Source organism: Macaca fascicularis, chromosome 2, assembly GCF_037993035.2.
Source record: "Macaca fascicularis isolate 582-1 chromosome 2, T2T-MFA8v1.1".
Taxonomy (NCBI): Eukaryota; Metazoa; Chordata; class Mammalia; order Primates; family Cercopithecidae; genus Macaca; species Macaca fascicularis.
In genome coordinates, this window is record NC_088376.1 from 98,230,774 (window position 1) to 98,249,247 (window position 18,474).

Consider the following 18,474-nt stretch of genomic DNA (forward strand, 5'->3'; position numbering starts at 1 on the left):
TATCTATCTATCTATCTATCTATCTATCTATCTATCTATCTCATCTATCTATGTATCTATTATCTATCTATCTATCTATCTATCTATCTATCTATCTATCTATCTATCATCTATCTATGTATCTATGTATCTATCATCTATCTATCTATCTATCTATCATCTATCTATGTATCTATGTATCTATTATCTATCTATCTATCTATCTATCTATCTATCATCTATCTATGTATCTATCATCTATCTATCTATCTATCTATCTATCATCTATCTATGTATCTATCATCTATCTATCTATCTATCTATCATCTATCTATGTATCTATGTATCTATCATCTATCTATCATCTATCTATGTATCTATCATCTATCTATGTATCTATCTATGTATCTATGCATCTATCATCTATCTATCTATCTATCTATCATCTATCTATGTATCTATGTATCTATCATCTATCTATCTATCATCTATGTATCTATCATCTATTATCTATCTATCTATCATCTATCTATGTATCTATCTATGTATCTATCATCTATCTATCTATCATCTATCTATGTATCTATCATCTATTATCTATCTATCTATCTATCTATCTATCTATCTATCTATCTATCATCTATCTATCTATCTTGATCCTTTAAATGTTTATAACCTTTGACTTACCAATCTCTCCTCTTCGACTTTGTCCTAAAGAAATAATTTTTAAAAGTCAGATGAGCCTTTTTGGGCCCTGCCGGATGCTGAACCCAGCATTATTTAAAATAATGAAAAGCTGGAAATATCCTAAAGGTCTCAAAATTACCAAAAGGTTAATTGCAGTACATCCACCTGATGTAATGTTAGGTGGCAATCAAAAAGGTATTTATAAGACTATCTAATGGCATGGAAATGTGCTCATGATACGATGCTAAGTGAAAAAACAGAATGCCATTTCGATGATATGTTATGATTTGAGTTTTATCTAATAGATCTTTGATGGGAATTAATTTCACTAACCTGTTAATAGAGGTTGGCTATAGCTGGTAGCAATATGGATTTATTGTATTCTCTGATTTCTACTTTCTTCTGTGCGTTCCAAATTTTTTACAGTATGCATGTACTAGTGTGATAATCAAGATGAAAGAGTTTAGTAAAAAACAATGTCTTCCTCCTATCAGCTTTCAGTACACAGATAAAATAGTAAAAAGACAGAGAGAGGGTTAGACCATCTCCTCCTGACTTTGTTCAGAAGTGAAATCACCTCCACCTACTAGGCACACCAAGCCTCACACAGACACACACTTTTCCTGCAGCACCGCATCTCCCACCTCCCACCCCAGGGGAGCACTGCACGGCTTGAGGCTGTGGCTGGAGGAACGTCCCTCCTGCATGTGCGATCCCTGAACCTTTCTCGTAGGCTCCATCGCAAGGTAACACTCTTGGGCTGGTTTTATGAGCGGTAAAAGCTACGGTAAGGTGATGAGGACCGATGGTCATGGACATAGTGTCCAATGTGCGGGACTCAAATGCAATTCAAATGCAATTCTGGGGTGCATATGCATTCGAGCTGGTCACTGCAACCAGACCTCGGCCTGTGCCCAGGCTTCTGTTATGATCTCCAGAGGAGCTCACATTCTTTTCCAAATGCTAGCTTCCTCCTCTGGGACAGAGAAGCTCTTTTCTTCTCATTACCTCAAACCCTGCTTATTCCAGGATATGAGTTTTATAGAATTAAAACCCTCTTATCTAATGGTCTCCACTTTAGTAAATGCATTCACAAATTGATAATGATTTACCAAAAGACTGATTCATTCATTTACTCATTTGACCAAGGTCTACCTCAAGGGATTTTTGTAAGAATTAAGTGATATCATGTAAGTAAATCTTCTAGTTCAATGCCTGACACGTTGTAAATTTAAACTTTCATTAAGTTCTTATTTCATTCCAGATGCTGGGAGACACAAAATAAACTAAAAAGTGTTTGTTGACATGGAAGGAGGTAGATTTACTCCCATTCTAGAAATGAGAAACAGAGATTTAGAGAAGTTCTGTAACTAGCCCAAACCCACACAGATAATGAAGGACTGAAGGAGGAGTCAAACTTGGGTCTTTTGCTGGCCAGAGCCCATGCTCTTTCCATCCCTCTTCTCTACTTCGCAAGCCAGGGTTTTCCTGTATGGGTGGAAGGAAAATGACAGCACTCTTCAGCAGACTTCTTCATGTAGCCCAAAGGGCTGTCAATGTATCTGAAAACACCTCTAGTAGCTAAGTCAGTTAGCTGATCCCCCTTTCTCAGCTACTATTTTTATGGATATAAGAAGTGCAGGGACCATGACTAGGGATAAAGTAATGTTTCTGCTTGGGTTATAGCACCATCATGTGGCTCTTTCCTTTCCACATGATGGTGGCTGCAGAATGTGGGAGGAGCCTTCCTTGTGCTCGCCAGGTTTTATGCTGCTGCTACGATTTCCCTGGGAGAGAGCCTGTTTTGCAAATATCCCATTCAGCGATTCCCCAGACTTTTCAGTGATTGTATGTGGGTTTTGAAAAAGCCCAAGAAGCCATGGACTTTTAAGACATTGATGGGGGCTTTCTCCAAAACCCCAAATAGTGTCAAAAAATTTTAAAGTACATATTTAAAAATAAGTGCACAAAACTCTTGGTTAATAAAACTAAACTTGCATTGGCCACTTTCCTGATGTAAAATAGAGCTTTTTACAAGGCTGATGTGGCATTTAGGGGAGACACTGGGGAGAACGCTGAGGAAGTAGATGGGCTCTCCTTCCTCCAGTCACAAAACAGCGGGTCTTTTCCATGCAAAGAGTTGGTGGTATTCTGAACCTCAGCAAGTCCAAAGTAGAACAGAAAATGGAAATTGGTTCCCTGTAACTAAAATGTCCCATCTTTATTCCCTAAATGAGAAAAAAAAAAATGGTGTTTTGGAACAGCAACCAAGCAGAACTTCCGTTTTGATTTGAGTATAATCTTGAGTGAGTAAAATCAGCAGAAAGTATATCTAACTTATCTGAGCTCCTCCAGTTCCTAGATTGGGTTCTTGTACATAAAGCTTCTTGGCAAAGGATCATTGGGTGAGAGGTGTGATATGACCGAGTAAGAGGGATGATCTTTAGTGCCAGTTCAGTGGATGTCCTTGGGCAAGTTCCTTCACCTCTCTGGGTCTCAGTTTGTAAAACAAAGGAAATCAACCAGGGACCACAAAGATCTTTTCCAGCTTGACTTTCTAGGGTTCTAAGGAATGAGAAGGGGGTCATGTAGATCCTGGTTCCTTGATTTCTCCTTAGCGCTTAGAAAGCACTGGACATGCTATGAAATGATTGTACAATTCTTAGTTCTTTTTTTTTTTTTTTTTTTTGAGACGGAGTCTCACTCTGTCGCCCAGGCTGTAGTGCAGTGGCCGGATCTCAGCTCACTGCAAGCTCCGCCTCCCAGGTTTACGCCATTCTCCGGCCTCAGCCTCCCTAGTAGCTGGGACTACAGGTGCCCACCACCTCGCCCGGCTAGTTTTTTTGTTTTTTGTTTTGTATTTTTTAGTAGAGACGGGGTTTCACCGTGTTAGCCAAGATAGTCTCGATCTCCTGACCTCGTGATCCACCCATCTCGGCCTCCCAAAGTGCTGGGATTACAGGCTTGAGCCACCGCGTCCAGCCCAATTCTTAGTTCTTGAGTTTCAGAAATGGGGGCTCAGCTTTAGTCCTGAATTGCAGAGCTATGAAATGAAGATATTATAGGCAACTTGATCAGCTAGAGGCTCACCCAGCTGCACTTGCTGCTCTGTTCCTCTCTATGGAATAGTGTGAAAGAAGTGTAATCTTTGAGATCTGTAATCTCAAAGTAGTGTTGTCACACCACCAGTGTGACTAGTAGACGCTTAATGTCACCATTTGTGCTTCTACTAGTTTTAGTCTTCCCTACCTCATGTATGGAAGTGAGTTCACTTGGTAAATAGGTAGAGAATGCAGTAACTGGGTCAGATGAAGGTATATATAACCATCAATTTCACATTAAGCCTTTACACATATGCCCTACTCTGATCAAATGGGAGATTTGCCTAACACACCCAGAACTTTCTTTCATTTGTGTTTTTAATCAAGCTGTTCTCCAAGCCATAAACTCTCTCTAGGTCTTTCCACCTGCTCTTTATTCTCAAGAATGGGACATCAAAATCTCATGCATTCTTCAGGGACAAGTCAACACCTTCCAAGGTTTCTTCCCACTGGCCTAACTCTTACGCGTGAGATATTACAAAGCGCACTATTTTTGGTGTCAGAGACAAATGCTCACTCCTCCTTTTGCTCCTTAGGGTCAGAACCTCAGTTTTCCATCTGTGTAAATTGGGATAAAAATATTTACCTTATCTGGTTGTTTTGATTGTTAAATAAGATACACTCATGGAAGCCACCCCTACAACAAGTCAGTATTTTTTCCTCTCTCCCTTCTTTCTTTCCTCTCACCTTTCCTTCCCCAATTTTCTTAGCATTTTAAAACCTAATTTGTTGAAAAGACAGAATTCTTCTTTGAAGTTTGTGGCCCTTTGCCTGGTTGAGTATAAGGTTCTTGCAGGCAGATATTGTGTCTGTGTGCCCTCACAGCAGTGTTTTTAATGTAGTAATAACGTAGTAAATGTCTGTCAAATGAATATATTTCAGGCACTAATGGATACAAGATAATGTGAATAGAGAGGACTTTGGGGCTGGTCTAGAATGCATGGCACATCTGTTGGGCAGTCTGGAGCAGAAGCCAAAGTGATATGTGGATATTAATGTGGAGCCCAATGTTCCTGAATGGCAAGAGATTTCTGAACTCCAGCTTGTTGACTTACAGAGTCATCCATCCCCAGGAGGACCAGCAATGGGATGGTGGTCATCCCTCCATGGACCCATTCCTGTAGAGACACAAAGCCATCCCGGTCGTAGTCCATCCCTTGCAGCATCTCCTTCAATATCTGTGGAATCCGAAGAGCAATCGTTGTCCATTTTCATCATCAACCTGTCTACCTGCCTTCTGCCTCTGCTGTCTTGTTGGTCTTGCATTATCTGGTTTGTGTTTTACCCTTTCCCCTCCCGTTAAGTGTGAATAGAGCAGACTGGGAGTGAGGAGGTCAGGCTTCCAGGTCTGGCTCTGCCCTTGGGCCTTGGGTCAGTCACCCTGACTCTGTGGGCTCTGGTTTGCTTATCTGTAAAAATGGAAATAATATTGTTGTGTTTGCAACACTGTAGCAGGGATTAGAGAAAATGAATGTAAAGTGAATAATAAAATACCTGACACATAGGAGCCCCCAAATGTAATTATTATAATTCATTTTATCTGGTGATTGAGGAAAATCTCTACAATTCTTTCTAACAGAAACCTCTACAGTTCTCTCTAAATTATTTGACTGATGAATTTCTGTTATAACATTTTAGCACTGGTGAAAAGATTAGTATGGTTATTTCAGTTATGTCTGCACATTTTCCTGATGCCTACATTTTTCCTATCAGAGAGGTGGGAGGTAAAGTGCAGGACTCCAAAGAAGCTGCCTATAAGAAGATGAGTCTGGGAGCACCTGCAGAGTAAACACTCATTCATGTCCCGAGTGTGTTCCCCTCCCATCTCAGAAGCTCACTCCAAAGCCACCCCATCCTTACAGAAACTCACAGGCCTCAGCTCTGTGGGATCCCACTCCAGGTACTGGGCAATATGCAGCATTTGGTTGACAATGCAATCCATCTCCTAGAAAATAGCAAAGGGAGAAAATATCAAAAGGAGACAACCAAAAGTGTGTCCTTAAGAGCTGAACTCAAAATTAAGCCCAGTGGGAAGAGGGACAGGGCAGGGCAAGAGAAGAAGCTGGTGCAGTAACTGGCATTTTGTGAGGAGCTCAGTTTATTTCTGTCTCGACCACAAAGCTCACGAGAAGCACAGAGCATGCATAAGCTGGAGGTATGCAAAAAGTTCATTAACACTGACTTCTCCTGGACCCACCTTCTCTCCCTTATTCTGTGCTTTAACTTGGAATGCATAGAAAGCACTCCTGTTTTTATCCCTCTTTGTGATTATCACTTCCACAAATACTTACAAACCAAGGCAGGTTTCTCCTGTCACTTCTTATCACTCATCCCCACAGCTTTAGCAACTTGGGATCCATCTCCCCACTCAAGGCCAGTTTCTCTTGCATGGAGGGTTACTGTGTGTGTCTTAGCTCAGGTACCATGATCTTGATTCCTTTTGTTATCTCCTCTGTTTCCTTTTTACCATGGTCCAGCCCTTTGCCCAGGAGTCCGTGAACAGGAAACTCATGAGGAATATGTTTACTTGATGAATAAGCCCTTTGGTACTGAGGCCAGGCTCCATCAAAAACCTCACAGAATTGTTGGCTGCCAATGAGTCAGTGTTCTGAGAGCCCTGCTGAAACATACCAGACTGCAGAGGAATTTGGTGTCAACGTTAGCACCACTTAGGCACCAGCTAAGATGTTCATAGTAAGATTGCTTTGGGAGGACATGTTGTAGACTGAAGCAAGGTTCAAAAGTGTTACCTCCACCAGATAGAATGCTGGGTCAAAATAGCCAGCTAAAACCCAGCAGGGATTTAAAAAAATTATATTTCATTTAAATTAAGAAACAATCCATTGTAAAAGTACAGGATAGGCCAGTAGATGAGGGTAAGAAAGTGGGCACAAAGGTGGGGAGAGGCTTTGGCAGAAGTTCCAATAGAAAAGAACTTGTGAATCTGGTTGGGTCAAGATTTAATGAGAAAATGTAATTCAGGAACCAAGAATTGGACTCAGTCTTGGACTATGTAAATAGAAGCAGAGTTGGCAGATTTCAAAAAGAAAAAGTTCTCCTGAGGTCTTCCTGATCGGGCCACGTTTGGACACTTAAAGGGTCATAGGGGATGGATTCTGTTCTGTGCCACATTTCAGGAATGGCATTGACAAACCAGAGTTTGTTCAAAGTGGATATTTAATCCTGCCTTATGAGAACCAGCATAGGAATAGGGAAATTTTAGCTTGGAAAAGATTTTAGGGGAGATGTGATAGCACCTTCAAATACTCGAAGGTCTATTGTATGGGATAGGTATTCCACTTGTCCTGGCCAGGTACGGGGGACAGAAGGAAGCAGAAGGATGCAGGGAAGGGAGGAGTTGAGGACTGGCTATTTTGGCCTCCCTGCTGGGTTGAGGGAGAAGGGGAGCAGAAGCAGGTTTTGAGTTGAAAACGATTCCCCGGCGGACAGAGGAGTGCCTGTTTTCGGGAAGGAAGCCCTCTCCAGCCTCACCTCCAGCAGTGGAATGGCTGTCTTAAGGTAGTGGATGACCTCACCGTTACTGGGAGTCCATATGCCAGGGATTCCAGGTTGAATCAGATAACTCTTTTGAGATTTGCTTCAGTCTACCAATATTACCTTTAAAATGTATCTGGAATTTAACAACTTCTTACCACCTGCAATGATTCTGCCCTGCACAAGTCCACCACCATTTCATGCCTTGATTATTTCAATGGCCTCCTAACCAGTATCCCTGCTTGCATTCCCTCTGTCACCCAGGTTGGAGTGCAGTGGCACAATCTCGGCTTATGGCAACCTCTACCTCCCAGGTTCAAGTGATTCTCCGACCTCAGCCTCCCGTGTAGCTGGGACTACCGGCACCTGCCACCATGCTCAGCTAATTTATTTTGTATTTTTAGTAGAGACGGGGTTTTGCCATGTTGGCTAGGCTGGTCTCAACCTCCTGACCTCAGGTCATCTGCCTGCCTCGGCCTCCCAAAGTGCTGGGATTATAGGCATGAGCCGCCGCACCTGGAGTAGAGTGATTCTGTTAAAACATAAGTCAATCACATCACTCCCCTCCTCAAAATCGTCAATGGTTCTCCATTTCTCTGGAGTAAAAGATAAACACTTTTTTTTTTTTTTTTTTTTGAGATAGAGTCTTCCTCTGTCACCCAGGCTGGAGTAAGTGACATGATCTTGCCTCACTGCAACCTCCAACTCTAGGGTTCAAGCAATTCTCTTGCCTCAGCCTCCGGAGTAGCTGGGACTACAGGCGTGTACCACCATGCCCGGCTAATTTTTGTATTTTTAGTAGAGACGGAGTTTCACCATATTGGTCAGGCTGGTCTTGAACTCCTGACCTCGTGATCCACCTGCCTCGGCCTCCCAAAGTGCTGGGATTACAGGTGTGAGCCAGACACCTGGCTAAAGATAAACACTTTTAATCACCTATAAAATTTAACATGCTTTGCAAACTCCCCACTCCCCTACCCCCATCCCATGACTTCTCTAATCTCATTCCCTCGCTCTGATCTCATCTGTTTACTCATTCTGCTCCATTCACACTGGCCTGGAGCGAATCTTCTAACATCCTAGGCACCCTCAGGATCCTCACACTCACTGTTCTTTCTCCTGGAAGGCTCTTCCCCTAGACTTACTCCTTCACCTCCTTCATGCCTCTGTTCAGATGCCCCGTCCTAGAAAGGCCTTCCTTGGCCACCCTCACTAAAGCTGCAACTTCTTCCAACACTTCCCCTCCTTTATTTTTATTCTTAGCACCCATCTCTACCTGATACATGTTTTTACTATGCTGCTTAGTGTCTGTGCTTGGACTAGAATGAAAACTTCATGAGGGCATGGAAGTTTGTCAGTTGGCTACACTGCCATACCCCCAGTGCTTAGAAGAGTGCCTGACATAATGCAGACACTCAGTAAATATGTGATGACCAAGTAAATATGTGATGACCAGTAAATATGTGATCCTCTGGATGTTCCCGCAGATGACCCAACCCACAGCATTGCAATGTGGCTGAAGAGCCACAGTGCTTCCCACAGAGGCACCCTGGGGTTTAGAGGGAATTGGGATGATTCAGTTGGTCTAGTGGACTTGTTCCCCTCCTTCCTTCCTCTGGTCTGACTCAACCCCTTGCATCTCAACCTCAGGGCCTTCCTGTTAATGAGCCCTATCTCTGACATTGACAGTCAGGATCACAGGGCCTATCTGACTCTGTTTGCCTTCTTCTCTTTCCATCCTTCCTTTTACTCCATGAGCCTTGACTGATCCTTGCCTATTCCTGAAGGGGTAAGGGTGAGTCTCAGGCTTTCTCAGGTGCAACAGGATGGGAACATGACCTGACATTAGAGCAGACAGAACCAGACTCCTAGGCTAGTGCCCTGGAGTAGGAGAAGCAGCCAAGGGTGATGCCAAAGCACATCAGCAGTGACCAGCAGCCTCCTTTCTCGTGCCCTTTTCCCCTAGTCTTTTTGCCTCCCCTGCCCTCTCCTCTTGGCCTCAGGACTCCTGCAGGAAATTGCAGGAGGACCTTGTGAACTGAACGGGAATTTAAACTAGGTCACATGCTAAAGCATCCCTCCATCCTGAGATTTGATGATCCCAGGCTTTGAGAGTGAAAAGGTAAGTTGGCATTCACGCTCTGCAAGGCTGGCCCTTAGGAAATAGCAGGTGGAGAGGTCCCAGTCGGATTTCCTCAGCCTGCATCGAGACATTGCTATTACTATAAAGACAGAACTGAACATTTTCAGATTCTTCCTCTGCTTGCTCCCTGCTCCCCCAGCCTTTCTCAGGTCCGTGAGGGATATTTAGAGTGAGAACTTACCGCTTGGTCCAGAAGACCGTTCTCATCTGAATCATAGAGGCGAAACATGACTGTAAGAAACACAGAGGTAAGCCTTGAGGTGTCCTTTAAGAAGCAGGGATGGCTGAAGTTTTGATGCTGCCAAGTTTTTAGATTAGTTCTGTCACCACTGTGACGAAGGCTGTGGCAGCCAGCTCTTCCTCCCTCTGAGCGCAGAGTCTGACTTCCTTAAGGAGAGGCTGGGCCAAGGGAGGAGAACCACCTGGCTTCTGGACCTGTTTAAGCAATACCTATGTGGCTGATGAAGTCCAGGTCATGAGTATGATTCCCTGGGGAGCATGAACACCTTTCAGTGTCACTAGAACACAACCTAAAGCAAATGCCCAGCTGGGGGTGGGGCAGAGGCAACAGCATTTTGCTTCTATTGAGCATAGAAAGTGTACAGTTAGGCAGATTTAAATCCTAGGGCTGCCCTGCCACTTCTGGGGAGTGCCCAATAAGTTATATAACTTCTTTGAGCTCAGCTTCCTTATCTATAAAGTGGAGATAATAATAGCTGGTTTCTCCTAGGATTATTATGAAGATTAATGTGTAACTGATAGGCCAAATCAACTGGGCTTAGAACATAGAAAACACTCAACAGATGTCACTAATTTTTATTTTCCTTTTAAAATGAACATTTATATATAGCATTTAACATATACAAGGTATTGTCCTATATACTTTCTCATTATTACTTAATCCTTCATAATGCTATGAAGTAGTTGTTACAGAAGCCATTTTTTCCTTTTTCTAAAAGGTATTTGGAAACATGCTATTCAGAAACATCTTCAATCATGTTCTAACTGCAGGGAGGTGATGTAGGATAAGGAAGTTCTGGGAGAAAATTTTGGACAAGGAACTACACGTTTACTTATGGGACCTGGAAACCTGTATTTTACTCAACCAAAAGGCAAAGATCCTGTCTGTGGTCTCATAAGTCGGGATGGCAGGAAGCAGAGATAAGCATTTCTTCATTTTCCTGCTTTTTTTTTTCTGGGTCGGAATTTCGCTCTTGTTGCCCAGGCTGGAGTGTAATGGCGCGATCTTGGCTCACTGCAATCTCTGCCTCCCTGGTTCAAGTGATTCTCCTGCCTCACCCTCCCGAGTAGCTGGGATTACAGGCATGTATCACCACGCCCAGCTAATTTTGTGCTTTTAGTAGAGACGGGGTTTCTCCATGTTGGTCAGGCTGGTCTCAAATTCCTGACCTCAGGTCATCCGCCCGCCTCGGCCTTCCAAAGTTCTGGGATTACAGGCATGAGCCTCCGTGCTCCCTGGCCTTTCCTGCTATTCCTTAAAACCCTTCATCATGCCTGCTTTCTCTGTGGAGCACCCATTCGGTGCAACACCTCGGGGCACGTATCAGCCCGGTCCCCTTATTTCTGCAAAGTTGCCCTTGTGTCATCATTTCCTCCTAGATGTTTTAATGTCTCTGTACCTTGTGTTTTTTTCAGGGGTGCATCGCTGGCGAAGTCAAAGTCCTTTAAAGGTAGGGTCATGGGCTTTCGATTCTTTGTGATTCCTCAGAAGGCCCCAGTCTGAGGCATGTATCATACGCTGATGACTCACCCAGCAGATGGTTGAATGACATAAACAGACCTTTTCTGCTAGCATTATTCCAGGTCTCTGGGCCTAGGCGACTCTCCAGCGCTGACCTCTCTCTGGTCCTACTGTGCATGAACAATAGAACTAGAAAGGCCTGAGTAAGCATCCTAATTTTAGCAGTGTAACCTTGGACAAGTCTTTTAACCCTCTTGTGCCTTCCTTCTAGGTTACGGTGAGGTTAAAATGAGAAGGCATTCAAAGTGCTTAGCAAATATAAGGTGTTTATTGATGATAGTTGTTCTTGTTATTATTGCATTGGCAATAGGTGTGGGACTTCAGTCTATTATTTCCAAAAAAATACATGCTTGGTTTTTACAAAGAAAAGTTTAACTTGTTTTCCGTCCTTAAAGTTAAGGAAGGATATAAATTGATATGGTTTAGTAAAAAGCAAACCAAAATGAAAACTCTATATGACCAAGTTTCTGCAACAAAAGACTTGCAGGCCGGGCACGGTGGCTCACACCTCTAATCCCAGCACTTTGGGAAGCTGAGGCGGGTAGATCATCTGAGGTCAGGAGTTCGAGACCAGCCTGGCCAACATGGTGATACCCCGTCTCTACCAAAAATACAAAAATTAGCTGGGCATGGCGGCGGGCACCTGTAATTCCAGCTACTCGGGAGGCTGAGGCAGGAGAATCGCTTGAACCTGGGAGGTGGAGTTCCAGTGAGCAGAGATCACGCCACTGCATTCCAGCCTGGGCGACAAGAGTGAAACTCCGTCTCAAAAAAAAAAAAAAAAAAAAAAATTTGCAAGGAAAAAATTAGCAAAAGATGGAGAGGGATCTGAAAGATTAAAAGAGAGTGAAGACACATAACAACCAGTGGTGATATATGAATTTTACTCGGATCCTGATTCAAACAAACAGTTAAAAATATCTAAGATAATTGGAAAAATGTGAATACTATTTGATAATAGTAAAAGGAATCATTTTCTTTGGCTGTGATGATGGTATTGAGGTTATATTAAAGAAGAAGAGTCTGTGAATTTAGAGGTACATACTGAAATATTTACAGATAAAATTATATGATGCCTGGAATTTGCTTCAAAATACTCTGAGGCAGAGGGAATGGGTGGGAGGTATAAACACAAGACTGACCATGAGTTGATCATTGTTGAAGCTGGGTGATGGGGCCATGGACGTTCACTGTACTCTCCACTTTTATCTTTGAAATTTTCTATAATAACAAGTTTTAACGTTTCTTTGCATGGCCATTATAAGACTCAGTTGGAGAGTCATTAATATAAAACAATCTGTCACCTTCTCTTTGGTAGTTACCAATAAATACAATGCCTGAAATTCAAAATCCAGCTAAATGCTGGAAATAATTTGATGTTTCACTTTTAACATTAGCTAGAAGAAAACAGCAATCTGCTACATTTGCCACCAAACTAGCACTTAAGACTTGCAATTGTTAACACTTCCAACCTATGGGAGAGATTTTAAGCTCAGCTAATGAGCAAACTGTTTCATTTTGTTTTTGGCAAGAGTTAACCTTTGGCAGACTTCCCTTGCTTATGTTTAAGTTTTGTTGACTAGTCTTACTATTAACTTGAATTTTGACTTTGGCTATAATGTACTTTTTTTTTTTTTTTTTGCCTTGCTGTCTACTTAAGTTCCCAAGAGAAGCAAAGACAATACAAATTTTTTAACAAGGTCCTATCATCTTCTATTTTTTAAAAGTATGTCTGTAGGCTCACAGAAGCCAGAGAAACCATACCTGGACTGAATCATCTACAAGACTGCAGGCTGTTTCAGCCACCGTGAACTTTCTGCCCCCAGCTCTTACTCTCCTCCTGAAGACATATTTTTAAAACCTACTTTAGTAGCACCACCAAACCAAGCTCAACTCCTTTAATTAACTGGCCTCCTCGTTCTCTAGAGGCCAATAATCTTGGGGTGGGGCGTAGGTAGAGAAATGGACAAAGCCTTATCAAGACAGAGACTGATGAGATCTCAAGAAAAGAATATTTCCTCATAAAGACTTGCCTGGGCACGGAATAGGGGGAAGGAGAACAGATGTTGAATATATTTCTTTAAAAAATCTATTAAGAGGAGGTAGCAGTTTTCTGAGTAAAGGCTTTCAGGAAGTCCTGCCAGCAAAGCAAGGAAGTCTTGACCGCTTGATGGAACCCCTTCCCCTTTCCAGATTCTGGTTCTCAATGCCTGGGTTTCAGATGCCTTTCCCACATGATACACAACTGGTACTATGTCCCAGGGTGGATTCTAGGAGTTGTTCATATCACTGCTGGTAACAGGACAAAGAAACCTCCCCAAAGACGCAGGACCTATATCCGTGATACCAGCTCAGTCTCCAGTGTGTTCAGGAATAATGGACAGAACCCCAGATCTTTCTGTAGGAAAAAGATGAAGCCCCTTGACAGGGTGAGCACTTACACTCCAGCTTATCCTGAGGCCTCCCCGTCTCCAGCAGGGACAGGTAGCACACAACATCCTTCAGGTACACCACAGGGGATTCCGAGCTTGAAGACCGAGGGACGGGGGGTTCCGGGGGGGTTGCAGCCACTTGGTCTTCAGTTGGTGCTTGCTTCTCAGCCATATTTGATTCTGTGATAGGCAAAATGAAAACATCCAAGGGCATTTTCTGTTTAGTAAATATTAACCCCTCTTTGTTACCCCATCCTTTTCATGGTAGAGGCAAGAATTTTGTAGAAGTGTCTTCAAAAGCTTTGGTTACATAGATGTGATCAAATTAGTGGCCCTAGAAATCCAACTTGTGGAGTTCATGGTCTCCGAAGGGATCCCATGCTGTCCCCTTTGAGAGTCTATTTCCTTGCAGGAAATTCATCTATACTCTGAATATTCAGAAAAGATGATGGTGATTATTGGTAATATCAATAATCAACAGATAAATGTCATATGGCCTACTTTTTTGGGAACATACCCAACTTGTAGAAGTAATTTTGGCTGGGATTTCAAAATGGTAAATGGCCAACGGTCATTTCTTAATAGACCTTGCGATTTTCCTTTCAAACACATTTAAACACACATAAAGGATGAATATTCAAAAGAGAAAACTGGGATTGATGATCAACCCATCTCTAGAAACTAGAAAGAACTCAAACTAATTGCCAGTCTAATCATTTGGATGAAGAAAATGCAGAAAGTAGATTATTGTACCACAAGAATGGGGTAAGTTTTTCCTTTAAAATTTCTGCTTTCTAAGGTAGGAAAACACTTTGTCTCTTCCACACTTTGTTCTCCGGTTCAGAAATATAAGATCTATTACTAACAAGAAAATGGGGCACCCCTGTTTTCCTGTGTGAATTCTACTTTTTGAGATACTTTGAGTGCTGTCTTCCCTCTCTACCTCCATGCTCATCAGAAATGATCTCTTAATATCTGCTAGGAGTGTACAACTCACAGAAAACAACTAACCAGGGAACAAAGGGAAGGTGGGCAGTGGAAAATCCAATATTTTAGGTGTTGTAATATTATGCCACCAAGTAACAAAGTACTGAAGGTAGAGGCAGTGGGAGAGACAGCCTTGATAGTAACGGCTGTTGAGGAAGGCAATGTTACCTGTACACGCTTCATTCGGAGAAACAACCAACCAAGCAATGGAAGTAAATATTCCATTTTAGGCAAGCAGGGCTGTGCTAGATGAAAGCCTTCCAGGTTCCAGGGATTCGGTTGTGGGTCTGAGAAGGGAGTTAACAATCATCCAGATGGACAATAGGAGAGACCAAAGGTCACTGACACACTTTGTATATTACAAAGGGCCTCATGAAGAAACCAAGATGGAGCCTATGAAACGCAGCCGCAAAGTAAGGAAAGAAAGCTTCATCCTGAGGTCTCAGAAGACCGGATTTTCAAAAGTAATTTTCTGCTGGACAAGACCCTTCGCAGGATGCAAGAAGATATCACCTTTATTAAACAAAAGCAGAAAGCCTCAGGGTTCGACAAGTAGAGATGAAAATACAATAGGATGAGATAAAGATAGGGATAGTGAGATAGGGGAGGTTGTAATAAAATTACATATTTAATGAAGTATTAAGATTGTCACTGGAGGAAAACATGGGAACAGGCCTTTGTACTGTGTAGTCCATTACACGCAAAGTTATTGCTAGGTCCTCAGATTATTCATCAATTAAAACACGATCAATAACTTCTACTTGACTAAATGGATTGACAGAGACCAGATTTACCCTCTCACCTAAAACAGTGACAAAACTGGACAAAATGTATGAAACAATGGTTCATAGGACATTACATTATCAGGGAGGACCAAACACTGATCTCTGAGAAGATGAGACGACTCCTACAACTGCCACATCAGACTGTTTGGAAAGAGCTTCTAGGCTGCAGCACAGAGAGGGGAAGCTAGGCTAACCCTGGCAGTCTCTCTGAGTGGAGGTGAAGCTGGAACCTGGAACCCATGGTGGCTAGGGTTCACAGAGCAGGCACTGGAGAGGAGGGGATGCACAGACAGCTAGCTCTGAATATGTGTAGAAGGTCCCCTTTGAGTGACAGCAGAGAGTTCCCTTGAGTTATTCAGCTGAGTAGAATCAGCACACTTGTGGAAGGAAAACACCTAAGGCTGGGGAAAGAACTAGGATTAGAGGGAATAATCCCTGGAATGCAAAGAGAACCAGGAGTGATGCCTATTCCCACCAACCAGGGTAGAAAACCCCCATGATTCATGAACCATCGATAGAGTGTTCAGAAGCATTGTTTCTCAGTAGTGAGAAAATGCCTTTCTGGTCCTGTCCGGTGAAGCTTAAAAGATAGACCCAAAAAGATCAGACTGTTTCCAAGTAACCTAACTGTACCTAAAAACAAAGCTCAGGAGTATTTGTAGGAATGTGAAAATCCAGTACTCAACATTTAGTGAAGAGGTACCATAAATTCTATACAAATTCTTCCAGAAAATTTAAGAGGAGGGAATCCTACGCAACCCATTTTTGAGGCCAGCATTACTCTAAAGCCAAAAACAGACAATGACATGACAAGACATGAACATGCAAATCAATATCCCTCATGAACACAGAGGCAAACGTTCTTAATATTTTAGCAAATTGAGCCTCATAATACATAAAAAGAAATTAAATAAGACCAAATAAACAAACAATTAAGAACATGAAAAGACACTCAACATCATTAAAGCACAAGAATATTTATAACACTTTTATTTATAATAATCATTAACTGGAAGCAATCTAAATGTCCATCAGTAGGTTAACAGATGAACAAATTGTGGAATATCTATATATTAAAACACTAATCAGCAACTAAAATATGTGAACTATTGATACATACAAAATGGATAAATCTCGAAATTATTATGTGGAGTGGAAAAAGGCAGACCCAAAAGAGTAGACAGTGTATGATTCCATGTATATAAAATCTAGACAATGCAATCTAATATATATGGCAGAAAGCAGATCAGTAGTTGTATGGGGATGAAGCGTGGGTGGGTAAAGAGGGTGGAAAACAGGGATTACAAAGAAAACTTTTAGAGATTATGGGTATGTTCATTATATTAATTGTGGTACTAGTTTTACAGGTATATACATATGTCAAAACTTATTAATTAATTATACACTTAAAACATGCAATTTATGCCAATTTATACCTCAATCCTTGGATCTTGAACTATTTCTCTAGTTTTCACTGAAGTCTGCTGCTCACTCCTGTCATAGAGATGCAGGGGTCCAGGAAGACTGAGAGGCACTGCCATTGTCCCATTATGAATGACAGTGTTCTTCCTCTTCACTCTGCCTTATATGAACTACACTTAACCTATGGCCATCTGAGTATGTCCCTCAGGTACCACCTGTAAAAAGGCCAACACTCTCTTCCAGATCGCAGAGGTTCTGTCCTGGTGCCATGTCCTAAACGCTTTCATGTGAGGGCTCTTGGGCAGACCTGACTTGTTCCACTTTCTCTCTTGGTATCTGTGTTACTTGTTCCCTACCAGTTGGGCAGTGTGGCATAGTGGGAAGAGCACCAGGCCAGGCAGCAGAAGACTGTGATTCCAGCACTGAGTTTGTGTTCAATTGTGTGTGATTTAACACACAAAGTATGTGTGTGTGATTTAACACAAGCAGGCTTACTCTACCATACTCAACCTCAGTTTTCTCATCTGTTTAAAGAGGGGATTGCATTAAAACTGATGTTTACCCAAAGTCTTGAACTACAGAAATCCTTCAAGTAAATGACTTAACTAAGTGAAGAACAAAACTGGGTCCCAAGGCTGGGCATGGTGGCTCATGCCTGTAATCCCAGCACTTTGGGAGGCCAAGGTGAGTGGATTTCCTGAGGTCAGGAGTTGGAGACCAGCCTGGCCAACATGGTGAAACCCCATCTCTACTAAAAATACAAAAATTAGCTGGACATGGTGGCAGGTGCCTGTAATCTCAGCTACTCAGGAGGCTGAGGCAGGAGAATCGCTTGAACCCAGGAGGCAGAGGTTGAGAGGCAGAGGTTGCAGTGAACTGAGATTGTGCCACTGCATTCCAGCCTGGGCAACAGAGCGAGATTCCATCTCAAAAAAAAAAAAAAAAAAAAAAAGAAGAAGAAACTGGGTCCCAGATTATCTATACAATACAGTCTGATCCCAATTCTGTAAAAAATCTATAGAAAAATCTACAAGGAGATTACACACACACACATACACACACACATGTAATTGCATTGGTGAAATTATGGGTGATTTTTATTGTGCTTTTTAAAAAACACACTTTTTAGAGCACTGTAAAATTCAGACTAAAACTAAAAAAGTGTCCAGAGATTTTTCACACACCCTGCTTCCCTACACATGCATAGCCTACCATGCCTCACTCCCCAACCAGAGTGGTACATTTGTTACAGCTGATGAATAAATCAACACATCATTACCACCTGAGGTCTATAGTTTGCATTAGGGTTCATTCTTGGTGTTCTACATTCTGTGGGTTTGGGCAAATGTACAATGACATGCATTCACCATTATAGTATACAGAGTAGTTTCACTGCCCTAAAAATCCTCAGTGCTTTGCCTATTCATCCTTCCCTTCCCCTGACCCTTGACACCACTGATCTTTGTGGTTTCTTTATTTTTTTGTGTCCTTCAAATTTCTTACAATGTGAGTATATTGCTTTTACAATTTGGAAAAACTAACACAAAATATTAGGAGACTTTCCTTGATATTTCAATATTCCAAGTTGCTGAAACATCTCAACAGGCCAAGAAACTAACGGAACACCAGGACACTGAAGTTCTCCTTGTTCATCTCAGTTAGTCCTGGGCCTTCATGAAGG

General features: G+C 42.2%; 1 protein-coding gene across 21 annotated transcripts in view; it reads right to left on the reverse strand.

Annotated features, from left to right (window-relative positions):
- DGKG (diacylglycerol kinase gamma) overlaps positions 1-18,474 on the reverse strand; it is a 214,029-nt gene that overhangs the window by 128,447 nt on the left and 67,108 nt on the right. For 18 of the 21 annotated variants that reach the window (XR_012430965.1, XR_010585063.2, XR_012430967.1 and 15 more), the window contains exons 6-9: positions 13,609-13,779; positions 9,587-9,636; positions 5,638-5,712; positions 4,823-4,945 (exon numbers count right to left, since the gene is read on the reverse strand). Coding sequence is in view for 18 of the 21 variants with exons in the window: in XM_005546608.5 (XP_005546665.2) it covers positions 4,823-4,945; positions 5,638-5,712; positions 9,587-9,636; positions 13,609-13,779 (419 nt within the window). In the remaining 3 variants the exon portion in view is untranslated. The remainder of the gene's footprint in view (positions 1-4,822; positions 4,946-5,637; positions 5,713-9,586; positions 9,637-13,608; positions 13,780-18,474) is intronic. The other 3 variants (XM_074031634.1, XM_074031628.1, XM_074031635.1) reach the window with 1 other exon arrangement.